The 13,150-nt window shown below is 42.1% G+C and overlaps 1 protein-coding gene across 1 annotated transcript; it reads left to right on the forward strand.

Annotated features, from left to right (window-relative positions):
• Positions 1-561: 561 nt before the first annotated feature.
• On the forward strand, positions 562-8,551 carry LOC130490490 (vomeronasal type-2 receptor 26-like). Its single transcript, XM_056864316.1, has 5 exons — positions 562-867; positions 2,905-3,762; positions 4,158-4,385; positions 6,485-6,611; positions 7,653-8,551. Exons 1-5 carry the CDS (start codon positions 562-564, stop codon positions 8,549-8,551), a joined length of 2,418 nt encoding a protein of 805 aa, XP_056720294.1.
• Positions 8,552-13,150: the final 4,599 nt, after the last annotated feature.

Consider the following 13,150-nt stretch of genomic DNA (forward strand, 5'->3'; position numbering starts at 1 on the left):
AGTTCTGCCCAAGGACTTGTAGCTTCAGAATCAGAATTTCTTAGATTGTGCTGCAAGCAACAATAATACAAGCAAGAAAAGAATTCAATAATGAGCCTTTTCTTATGCAAAAGTCCCTTAGGATGTCCTGATTTGGGTGGGACCAGAAAAAAAATGAAAACTTTATGAAACAATACAGAATGCATGCAGACTTTGAAACAACATTTGGCTTCCTTTTATGGCATTATTGGTTGCCTACATTTCCTTTCTCACCCTATTTTCAGATGTTTCCACTATCAAATTCCTACCATAATGTTTTCAGATGCCAAATGTATAACTTATCTGTTGCCTTTGATTTATGGTAGATTCCTTGTTTAGATCCTGGTTGATGATCCTGGATGAAAGGTTCTTCACATTAAATGCAATATATAAATACCAGTGTTGTTGTGTTATTATTAATTTTATTTATAACCCAATTTCTTCCCAGCCAAAACCAGGCTCAGAACAGCTAATGTAGAATATTCATGGAACAATGGCAATATTGTTAGCAAGTGCTAGAAATATCCTTCTGACATAACCTCCATGTCTCTTTGTAGTGCATTGACTCAGAACTATCAGCAAATCCTAGCCTTTGTGTTTGCTGTTAAGGAAGTCAATGAAAATCCCCACATCTTACCCAATGTCACCCTTGGATTCCATATCTACGATAGCTATTCAAAAGCGAAGTGGACCTACGAAGCCATGTTGCAACTTACTTCCACGAAGAACAGATTTATCCCCAACTACAAGTGTGACACCCAGGGCAATCTCATTACAGTCACTGGTGGACTTCGCTCTGAAACATCTTATCATACAGCAAATGTTGTAAGTCTCTACAAGATCCCTCAGGTATGATATTCATAAGTCATTTTTTTTATTTCCACATGTGATTTTGAGATCTGGAGGCAGAGACGACTGCATTTTACATAACTAGGAAACCCTTCATTCTGTGTTGATTGGAAAGACAAGCCAACTTATTCATTCACACCTCAGCATCTCACATTAGAGAGGACCACCTTTGACGTTGAAGCCAAATCAAGAAATTTAAGAAAATATCCAATTTGAGATGTTTTCTTTGCAAAAGCAAACAAAGAAACTCATAGGAACATGAGTTAGCTGTGTTTGTTTGGCTTGGTTTTGGCAATGATTTGTTAGTGATGCATTTTTGGAAAGTGTAGAAATGAATGAATAGCATCCATTGCATTCATACATGGCATGAATGTGTCATATTAACTGTCGATTTTACCAGCCGTGGTTCAGGCCTCAGGAAGAATTCCAGATTTGGCACTGAGTGCCAAAGGAAGGGCAAAAGGTGTTTTGGTGCCAAACCGGAGGGCATCAGGAGAAGGTGACAGATGGCCTGGTGGATCAGCTATTTCACTAGGCAAGCACCCAGCTGCTGAATGCATATCAGAACATGGCACAAGTCAGTGATGTCATTACCTGAGCCGCTGGCAGGTTCTGCTATTTGTTGAGGAGCTGTGCACCCTCTAAGTAAGGGCACAGCATTTCTTTCTCCCTTCAACAGCACTCACTGATGGGAACCGGAATCCTCTGTGCAACCCACCTCTTGAACTGTCCCTGGTATTAACAATAAATAGAATGGTGAAGATCTGCATAAGCAATCCCATTCTCAAGGGAGAATAATGTTGCCCATGCTGGTTTAAATGTGCTGTGCCGTCTCTGGTCAATCCATTGTTCGATGTTTCAGTTGAAATTCAGTAAAAAAAAAAATGTGACTGCAAGTTTAACAGAAAAGTCAAAAGTAAAATTGTTATTGGAGTGGAGGGGGGGACTACAGTTAAAATAACATTAATGTGTCACTAAAGCTTTACATTATTTGGGCTGGATCCAGTGGTACATGAGCAGAAAGGAAAATGTACTTGCTACCACGAGTGATAGCAGAAGTGACACATAGCAGTTAGTTGTCTCTGGCCAGCTTTTTTGCTCAGTCTAACACTGCTTGCCTCACTACACCCCCCAACCCCCATATGTTTTGTCCATGTGGGTCCAATGATCCCCCGTATAGCATTCGTTTGGTAGTCCAAGGGCACTACTCCGTCCAGTTTCACCAGCAGAAAATCTGAGTGAACCCACCTAACGTGCAAACGGAGCAATGGAATGAACAGCAGATGGTTTGCATGATTTTATTAATTTTGTCTGTAATTGTATCAGAAGAAATACTTTGTGCTTTGTTTGTAATTTTAGTGTTTCTGCTTGTGCAAAGACTGTTGTGTGCATGGAAATGTACATGGAAAACATCCATGGCATCCATCCATGTGTGTGTGTAAAGTGCCATCAAGTCGCAGCCGACTTATGGCGACCCCTTTGGGGGTTTTCATGGCAAGAGACTAACAGAGGTGGTTTTGCCAGTGCCTTCCTCTGCACAGCAACCCTGGTATTCCTTGGTGGTCTCCCATCCAAATACTAACCAGCGCTGACCCTGCTTAGCTTCTGAGATCTAACGAGATCAGGCTAGCCTGGGCCATCCAGGTCAGGGCGCATCCATTCATAGACTCTGATTTTGTGCACAACAGAAGTGAGATTGTAAATAAGCAAGATATTTTCTTAATTTCCCTACACCTTGGGATGTATCTAACCAAGGTTTCTGCTGACGGAGAAGAAAGGAATGGTCTGCATTGACCAGCTAAGGGGGCTATGCATGGACAAAAACCAAATGGGATGGCGAATTTAAAAATGAAGAGAATTGAACCAGGTTGAATGAAAAAGTTGGCTGGAGCCAACCTATTGTCTTACATAATATACGCCTTCTTGTTGTTGTTGTTGTACTTTTGATACCAAACACACACTCTCATACACAGATAGCAAATCCTATTTATTTCTGAAAAACTTTCTTCTTATACTTCCCTCCAAATGTATCTTTAGCTCTTGTATGGATTTGCAGTGGGGATGAATGATAAAACCCAAGTTCATTCCTTCTACCGGATGTTTCCAAATGAAGCCCTTCAGTATAGGGGGATCCTCCAGTTACTTCTCCATTTCAAGTGGACGTGGATTGGATTTGTTGCTGACAACAGCGAGAATGGAGAACGGTTTCTGCTGAGGGTGCTTCCAGATTTTTCTCAGAATGGCATCTGTTTGGCTTTCACAGGAACATACCCCAATATAGGTTTCGATGATAACATTGGAGACACGTGGGAGTGGATGGTGAAAATGTACAATGAGGTCATGAACAGCACAGCAAATGCAGTCATCTTCTATGGAGAAGCTGATTCCATGATAAATTTCAGGTGGTTACTTCATCTGCCAGACATTGAAGACGAAATAGCAAGGCTCCAAGGTAAAGTGTGGATACTGACAGCTCAGATGGACTTCATGTCACTTCATTATCAATTCCTTTGGGATGTTCAAGTCATCCATGGGGCTATATCCCTTGCAATTCACTCCAGTGAGCTCCCTGGATTCCAAGAGTTTCTTCGTAGTAGGAATCCCTTGGGTATAAAAGAAGATGGTTTTATCAGGGACTTCTGGGCACAGGCATTTGGCTGTGTATTCCCAAACTCTGCCTCAGATGAGGTTGAAGAGACGACCTGCACTGGGGAAGAGAGGCTGGAGCATCTTCCTGGGAATGTTTTTGAAACAAGCATGACCGGCCACAGCTACAATATCTACAATGCTGTCCATGCTGTGGCCCATGCATTACATGCTATGTATTCCTTTAAGATGAAAAGTTCATCAAAGATGGCAGGAAAAAGGAAGCTTCAGAATGAGCAGCCCTGGAAGGTACAGTGTAAACTGGTGCAAGTCCGAGCGCACTAATAATGTATTATCTAACTGTGATGTTTGGAACCCCCTTGTGGTGTATGAAAGAAAGGAACCCCCTTGGCTCCACAAACTCAATCCCAGCTCCCCCTACTCTATCCAACAACACAGTTGAAGGGTCCCACATCTAGCGACCCCTGCTGCCCTTTGCCTCTTAGTGCCCCCCTAGGTAATCCCACCCCCCCAGGGGGTGGTACTGCCCACTTTGGGAACCACTGGTTTAAAATATGGATGTGACATGGATAACATGGCCCCCCACCAACAGCGGACATTTCTATTTCATTGCTTGTGTTTTCACTCCTGTTTCTCCGGTTGCCTCCATTTGTGAAACCTTTCCCGTTTCCTTTTCGCTCTAGCTCCATCGCTTTCTAAGAGGGGTCTCATTTAACAACAGTGCTGGGGACAAGGTTTCCTTTGACCACAACGGGGATTTAGATGCAGGATTTGATGTTGTCAACTGGGTAATCTTCCCAAACCAATCTTTTGTTAGGATGGAAGTTGGCGAGATGGATCCCCAGGCTCCTCCAGGTCATGCACTTAGTGTTAATGAGGCTGCTATTGTATGGCACAGCAAGTTTAACCAGGTAGGACTTGCCTAAATATGTTTTGGGAAGTGTGCCAGTGAGCAATGAGTAATTGAATTTTAGCAGAGAATCTGTAGGATATATCATATATTTATTTGTTGTTGTTTTTAATTTATGTAATTATTTATATTCCACTTGTCTTCTCAATGGGGACCCAAAATGGTTTACAATATAAAGAAATATAGTAGAAACAAAGAGGATAAGGGGAGAAGATTCTGAATGCAGAATAAGTCTCTATCTCTCCTAGGGATATCAGGTTGTCTGCTACTCTGTGGAGCAACAGGAAGAAAAAGGGAGAGTCATCGGTGCAATGCCATGAGAGCGCTTCCAGTGGAGTGGGCAGAATAGCTGTCACAGTGTCAGTGATGCTCTAGTAATTTCCTGAATCTCTATAGTGTTGGCAGTGTCAATGCCATAGAAAACACCAGGAGTCCAGTAGCAGCTTAAAGATGAACAAAATTCCTAGCAGGGTGTGAGCTTTCGCGAGTCACAGCTCACTTCTTCAGATGTCGTGAGATCACTTCTGCCTGCTCATCCTGAAGTTTTGTCATGACATTAGTGATGCTCCCCCGCCCTAGGCTCCACCTTCAAATTGGTCCTAAGGATTAAAGTTGTCAGATCTGGGCATGCCTAGGCATAAAGTTCCTCTTTGCTTTCTAAAACTTGAGACCTGTCTCCAGTATCTAATGTGAGCCAGACTGGCAGTTACTTGATAACTGTAATGTAGGGAACTAAAAAACAGAAAGACAGCATAGACGGCCACCATAAAAAATAGAGTGAAAAAAGATTTGTACATAATGTGAATTTCTATAATAAATATTTTGTCAATTTTTCCACATATGCAATCAATATTATTATAAACACAGTATAGAAAATAATAAGACTATATCATATATAACAAATGGCTATGGTACAGAGGAGCCCCGTGGTGCAGCGTGGTAAGCTGCAGTTCTGCAGTCCAAGCTCTGCTCATGACCTGAGTTTGATCCCAACGGAAGTTGGTTTCAGGTAGGCGGCTCAAGGTTGACTCAGCCTTCCATCCTTCCGAAGTCGGTCAAATGAGTACCCAGCTTGCTGGGGGTAAAGGGAAGAGGACTGCAGAAGGCACTGGCATACCACCCCATAAACAAAGTCTGCTTAGTAAACATCGAGATGTGAAGTCACCCCATGGGTCAGGAATGACCCGGTGCTTGCACAGGGGACCTTTACCTTTTACCTTTATGGTACAGAAGGATTATACAACCAGCTGTAACACAGATATGTGGCTGAAAAGCAAACAGGAAATGGTAGTCCGGTCCTGTTGATCCGTTTTGTGAGAAAAACCTTCTTCAGCCCCAGTAACACGTTAATGCATGGTTGCTTTATCCTCCTTTAATCCCTGTTTCAGCCAGGATTCAGCCAGGATCGAACGCATGCGTTTCGCCTAATGTGCGTTCGATCCTGGCTAAAACAGGGATTAAAGGAGGATAAAGCGACCATGCGTCTTTACCCGTTGTTTGACAAATTAATGAAATGATAACATGCTGAAATGGAAGATTTAATAGTCTTATGGAGGTCTTCAATCTGAGTGTACAGAGCTCGTTAACCCAAAGTAACACCTTGGCAGTCTTCCAAGTGAGAGAAATTACATAAAAAATCCTTCCATACCATAGTTTTCAGCTGAAAAAATGGCTATTCAACAGAGTAGCATTGAATGGCTATTCAACAGAGTCAACACATTGGCATTCTTCCCACACATTCTTGAAATTAGGCTTGTAGCCTATATACAAACCTTTTTTTGGTCTATTTTTATGGTGACCATCTATGCTTGGTCCCACGGAGGCAGTGATGTTCTTTTGCCCAGGGCCAGGGAAGCACTACGTCTGCTCCAGATCTGGTGTCTAGATTTTCCTTCACAAGAACCACAGTGATTATTAATTCAACACATGTAGACATCTTTGCTTCTGACCTTTGACATGTGGGTAAAAGACTCAATAGCGCTGCACACCCTGTTTAAGAAACTAGCAACAGCACATTGCATGCAATGCTTCTGTAAGCCATAAACATTTCAAGTCAGTTTATCTAAATACTTTCACTCTCCGCTTCCATTAATGGATTAGGTACAGCCCCTTTCTGTATGTAGTGACAAGTGCCATCCTGGTTGCAGTAAGAAAATGAAGGAGGGGGAGCCATTCTGCTGCTATGATTGCATTCCATGTCCAGAAGGGAAGATATCAGAACAGGAAGGTGAGAGTATTCATGTACAGAATTATCAGTAAAGGTGATGAAACCAGAATTTGTGAAGGCAAACCAGGGTTGGAATGACTGCCTATGGTCATTTATATGTGAGTTTTACCTGATCTCTAGACCTAGACTTTCCTGTTGGGAATCTATTCAGCAGCAGTCTCCAAGCTCAAATCAAGTCCCCGCCTTTTTAAATGCCACTTTGTAATTGGCTTACTTTGTAGTGCTTACTGTGAGAGAAACCCCCCCCCCAAAACCCAATTGCCACATAAAAAAGCATTTTATGAATAAAAACAACAACAGAGCAATCTGAAAGGAAAGGGTGGGGGGAGAAATCCAAGTCTCATTTTTATAAAGCCCTTCTTCTGCTTAGAGAGAACTCCCAGGAAGCAGGAATCATTTGAATCCCCACCTCCTTACATGTTGCTTTGTAATTGGCTGTGAGAGAAAGCAAGCTTGCGTGTCCCCCATAGAGATTTCACTGGGGCTGAGCTCAGGGGAGATGGAAGGATTGGGTTAGCAGAGGAACAGGAAGTCCCGGGATTTGTGAGGGCATGCCAGCAAGGTCATCTCTAACGGATGGAAAACTCCAAGGAACAACTGAGACAGACCGGGGGCAAATGTGAGTGAACATACCCATGCATAAACAATCTATAAGGCAAATCCTGGTTTCACAAATTAACTATATTTCAAATTATCCATGGTTTTGTGTTATGTCTGAACCAAAACATGGTATATTGGGGAATTTTTTTCTCAATAAAGCAAGCTCTTAAAGTAGGGTTGCCAACCTCCAGGTAGTGGCTGGAGATCTCCTGCTATTACAACTGATCTCTAGCTGATAGAGATCAGTTCACCTGGAGAAAATGGACACTTTGGCAATTGGATTCTATGGCATTGAAGCCCCTCCCCTCCCCAAACTCCACCCTCCTCAGGCTCTGCCCCAAAAACCTTCCACCAGTGGCAGAGGGACCTGGCAACCCTATCTTAAGGAGATTTGTAATCTGGTGCTTTTGTATGATTGACACTAGAAATTTTCTTTTTCAGATATGACCGACTGCTATAAGTGCTCAGATGACCAATATCCAAACAAGGACCAAAATGTATGCATCCCCAAATCTGTGACCTTCTTATCCTATGAAGAACCTTTAGGCATGAGCTTAGCTGTTGTTGCTCTTTCCTTTGGGGTCATCACAGTCCTGGTGCTGGGAACATTTGTCAGGCACCACCACACTCCCATCGTCAGAGCCAACAACAGGAGTCTCACCTACACTCTTCTCCTCTCCCTCCTGCTCTGCTTCCTGTCTGCGCTGCTATTCATCGGCTCTCCTGACAAAACAACCTGTCTCCTTCGTCAAACCGCTTTTGGTCTTATCTTCTCACTGGCCCTTTCTTCTGTGTTAGCAAAAACTCTCACGGTGGTTCTGGCTTTCATGGCCACCAAGCCTGGAAGCCGGATGAGGAGATGGGTGGGGAAAAGCCTGTCCATTTCGGTTATTCTTTCCTGCTCTTCTGTTCAAGCAGGCATTTGTATCATTTGGCTTGTTAACTTTACCCCATTCCCAGATATTGACAGACATTCAATGACTGAAGTTGTATTAGAATGCAATGATGCATCTCCTGCAATGTTTTACTGCGTCTTGGGCTACATGAGCTTCCTGGCAATTGCCAGCTTGTCTGTGGCTTTCTTTGCCAGGAAACTACCTGACACTTTCAATGAAGCCAAGTTCATCACTTTTAGCATGCTGGTCTTTTGCAGCGTTTGGTTGTCCTTCGTTCCAAGTTACTTGAGCACCAAAGGGAAATCCATGGTAGCTGTGGAGATCTTCTCCATTTTAACCTCCAGCGCTGGGCTTCTGGGTTGTATTTTTTCCCCAAAATGTTTTATTATTGTGCTCAGGCCTAAGATGAACAACAGAGAGTTGTTCAAACTGAGAAACTGTTGAAATAGGGGCTGTGTAGGGGAGGGGCTGCGGCTCAGCGGCAGAGCATCTGCTTGGCGTGCAGAAGGTCCCAGGTTCAATCCCCGGCATTTCCAGTTAAAGGGACTAGGCAAGTAGGTGATGTGAAAGACCTCTACCTGAGACTCTGGAGAGCTGCCACCGGTCTGAGTGACGATACTGACTCTGATGGACCAAGGGTCTGGTTCAGTATAAGGCAGCTTCATGTGTATCAAATTAGGGATTCTACTATTTTACTATTTTCACCAAAAATGAGTATGCCAGGAAATTTACCATAATCCTAAATAGCAAATCTGGTTAGCCGATCTCTGAATGAGTTCATTAGTATGGCAAATGCCTCAATCTCCTGGCAAGAAGTCCTCGCAGCACCAAGTGAAGATGTTCACCTCCTCCTTCCCTGACAAAAGCGCAAATAAAACTAGAAATAGGTCACAAAACAAACAAACAAACAAATGGGTCAAACACAGGCCTTTTATGCAGGGATGTTTCCCCACGGTCCCTCCACCGACTGCTTTGGGGCTTCCTTTTGATTATGCATGCGTTCTGTGGCTGTCAGAAGTCACGTTGCTCTCCCCCCGCATTTTGCATGCATTTTTCAGACACTGCCTTAGCCAGCATCTTGACAATGGGGGTACAACGAGGGGGGAGAGTGAGGTGACCTCTGATGGCTGCAAAACACATGCATAATCAAAAGAAAGCCCCGAAGCAGTCGGTGGGGTGACCACGGGGAAATGTCCCTGCATAAAAGGCCATTGTGCCTGAAAGTGGAAGGGGCTGCAATCCTCTTTCCTAGGACTAAGTTTTGTTGAATACAATTGGACATATTTCCTTAAGCCCCCTGTTGGTTAATAGAAAGTCTCAGATTCTTTTAACATTGCCTATTTATTGAACAATTGTTCGCCCCATATATTGGAGACAATGTCACAGTTTTTAATGTTTGTTTTAAAAGCCCGCCAAACGGTTAATTAGATGGCAGTATCAGCAAACAACACTATTTGATGTAACTGTCTTTTAACTATGCCATAAAGGGCACTTTTTAATATCTCCATTCAATTTGTACCCTTTGTGTATTATGTTTTTATGCCAGTAAAGGAATGATGATGATGATTACTGGGACCCTTATTTAAAATGTATTAGCCACCTTTCCATCTTATGAAACTCAAGGCAGCCGACAATATAAATGAAATCTTTCTGAGTTGAGGACTGCCCTCTCAGTCCCCAGGCTCTGTAATGATGGCCCTCACATATTGGGGAGGGGCCAGGGCTCAATGGTAGAGCATCTGCTTGGCATGCAGAAGGGCCCAGGTTCAATCCATGGCATCTCCAGTTAAAGGGACTGGGCAAGTAGGTGATGTGAAAGACCTCTGTCTGAGATCCTGGAGAGCCGCTGCCAGTCAGAGTAGACAATACTGACTTGGATGGACCAAGGGTCTGATTCAGTATAAGGCAGCTTCTTGTGTTTGTGTGTTCATATTGATTGTGGTGGTGTTCCTGCTGATGCTGCCTCCTCTAGTTTGTAAGGCTCATGCTGTTAAATATAAAATCTGGCATCCTCATAATGTTCTTCACAAGTATCTTCATCCTGGAGATCTCATTTTGGGTAGTCCAGTTCATCACATTTTCTTCACCTCAGCTACAAAGCTCTTTACCAGAGAGCCTTCTTGGCCTTCAAACAAGAGCTGTAGTAAGAAATCATTATTTCTCCTACATTATATCTCTGTCTAGGTTGGATTCTCTAGCAAACAAATAGAGAGCTTTGAGCTTAAGAATATAAGAAAGGCCATGCTGGATCAGACCAAGGTCCATCAAGTCCAGGAGTCTGTTCACACAGTGGCCAACCAGGTGCCTCTATGAAGGCCACAAACAAGACAACTACAGCAGCATTATCTTGCCTGTGTTCCACAGCACCTAATATAATGGGCATGCTCCTCTGACCCTGGAGAGAATAAGTATGCATCATGACTAGCATCCATTTTTACTAGTAGCCATGAATAGCCCTCTCCTCCATGAACGTGAGCTTCAGTAATGCTGCTTAACTGCTGTTCTTTTTGGTAATTATAGGGTTCTCTAGTTGAAGATGTGTATTCTCTGTGGCTACTGCCACTGGATACAGTGATGGCCACAAGCATAAATGGCTTTAAAAGGGGATTGGGCAAATTCATGAAAGATGGCTACTAGCCATGGTGACTATAGGGAACCTCCATGTTCAGACGCAGAAAACCTCTGAATACCAGTGCCAGGAGGCAAAAGCAGGGGAAGGCCTCAGCCTCTATAGGCTGTTGTTAGCCCTCCATAATAATTTGTTAGCCATTGTATGAGAAAGGAGACTGGATTAGATAGAGAACCCAGCATGGCTCTTCTCAGGAGCAGCAATTCTAATTGTTAACCTTATATCTCTTCCACTGAGAGGCTTCTGAAATGCAACGTATGAACTTCACCAACAACAACTATGCTTGGCAATGGAATTTGACTCTGTACATACCAGAGTGCCATGTGAAACACAGGGGATTAAAGGCACAGGTGAAACCCAAACTTTGAATAGGATCCAAAGAAAGGTGTTGAAGTTTCAGATCAGGAATGTTTGACTTTGCTGCAGACAACATTCTAAGAACTGGTAATGGCAAGAAGCAAGTCCTTTATCCTTATACCAAAATAGAGAATACACTGAGGCTTTGAACAATTATTTAACTTCCTTTTCAGGCATTGTCCTTTATTAACATTTCCTAATATATATTTTATCCTGCCAGTCTAAGATCTTAATAAATGTTGACTGATCTACATTTCTTTCCTACTTTCAGTTTCCATTCACTTGTCTACTGTATAATGCATACTGATAATGTTCTTGACTCTTTTGTCTCATTTTTTAAATCCCTCTTTGTCCAAGCTCAGACAATACTCTTCTCCATCCATTTTGGACTTAGCAGCACCCCACCCAGTATAACAAAAATACTCATCCTTCCTTTAAAGCCATCAGATGCCCATAATTTTATGAACCATCTGGAAGTAACATGAAAATGATTTCTGGTCTCTGAACCATACTCAGATACTCACATGCTGTGAAGATTATTTTATCGTTTTAGTGACCATCTTCTATATGACAGCCCTTCGAGTACTTGAAGATGGTGAGAAGCATGAATCAAGATTGAGGTTTAACTTGTAAAATGCTTAGACGTTTCAATCCTGGGAATATACTTGAAGAGGGTTATCATATCACCTGTCAGTCCATTCCTCTCCAGGCTAAACATATTAAGCTCCTTCAACCTTTCCTCATAGAACTTAGTCTCCAGACCCCTCACCATCATTGTTGCCCTCCACTGGACACATTCTAGCTTGTCTATATCATTCTTAAAATGTGGTGCCTAAAACTAAACACAGTAATTTAGGTGAGGTCAGGATTTTTTATTCTGCTGCAGGCATTATTCTAAGAAATGGTAACTTCAGAAAGCAAACTCATCACACATACATAGAGAATACATTTAGGCTTGAAACATCAGTTAATTTTATTTTCAGATAGTTACCTTTTGATTTATTTATAATTTTATTTCCTGATTATCAGTTTCCATTTAATAACTACTATATCATGCATACTCATAATGTTTTCACTCTCTCTTTATTTTTATTCAGTAGAAAAGAGCAAGAGTCCAGTAGCACCTTAAAGACTAACAAAATTTCTGGCAGGGTATGAGCTTTCATGAGCCACAGCTAACTTCTTCAGATAGTGATCTTGATTTTTATGACATACACTTTGTTCCTAATCAGACAATCTTCCCCTTTGTATTTTTGGAGTTCACAGCTTCCCACTGCACATTTGCACAAAAAAATGTCAATCAAGAGATTGATACCCATGGGACATTTTTACTTCTAAAAATATTTGTTTACTTATTTTAAACATTTTAGTGCTGCCTTTCCACCCAAACAGGGTCTCTAAGGTTGTGAACATGAAAACATTTGAGCAATAAAGCAGCATTTAAAATAAATCTATAAAATATGTAAACACAGATCATGTGTGTTTGACAAAAACATGAGAAACATATGACAAACATGAATTAGTTGAACAACTTTAATCAAAACATGATTCTCATTCCAGATATACATATACATATATAAGAAATATCACTGGATCCTTCCCTCATACCAATGTCTTGCAACTCCTGTAAAATAATTGAAGTTAGTGTAAAAGACAAAGAATGTTCATCAGAAGGAGGCAAAGAACAACAGAAAATGATAGTTTGCATAGGCTTGTTTGGACCTCTAAAGATCTCAAAAGGGAAATGTCCATAGAACCTAGAAGTAATTCAGGCTTAGAGTAAGGAGGTCTACTAGAGTAACATCACTGAATAGCAACATAGCATCATAAAAGGCAGGATTGGAAAGTACGATTATTTGGACTGAATCTGCACAAGATTAATCCAAAACATGGGTCTGAATATGAATTTAAACTTTGGAGGTGATTAGGGTTGCCATCTTATTGCTGGTACCCAATGGGAGATGGGTTTGCTGGGACATGGTGGGGGGGCATTGGTGCCCATGATGTAACACCACATCCAAGGAAAACCAGAAGTGATGTCACATCACTCTAGGGAT

The sequence above is a fragment of the Euleptes europaea genome, chromosome 18, assembly GCF_029931775.1.
Source record: "Euleptes europaea isolate rEulEur1 chromosome 18, rEulEur1.hap1, whole genome shotgun sequence".
NCBI classification, from domain to species: Eukaryota; Metazoa; Chordata; class Lepidosauria; order Squamata; family Sphaerodactylidae; genus Euleptes; species Euleptes europaea.

What these genes read in the sequence shown, in the direction of transcription:
- LOC130490490 (XM_056864316.1), top strand. Translation starts at nt 562, where the DNA reads ATGTCTCTTTGTAGTGCATTGACTCAGAACTATCAGCAAATCCTAGCC. An exon ending in AGAATGAGCAGCCCTGGAAG is followed by an intron (nt 3,763 to 4,157) that starts GTACAGTGTAAA and finishes TTTTCGCTCTAG; the next exon opens with CTCCATCGCTTTCTAAGAGG. An exon ending in GGCACAGCAAGTTTAACCAG is followed by an intron (nt 4,386 to 6,484) that starts GTAGGACTTGCC and finishes TTAATGGATTAG; the next exon opens with GTACAGCCCCTTTCTGTATG.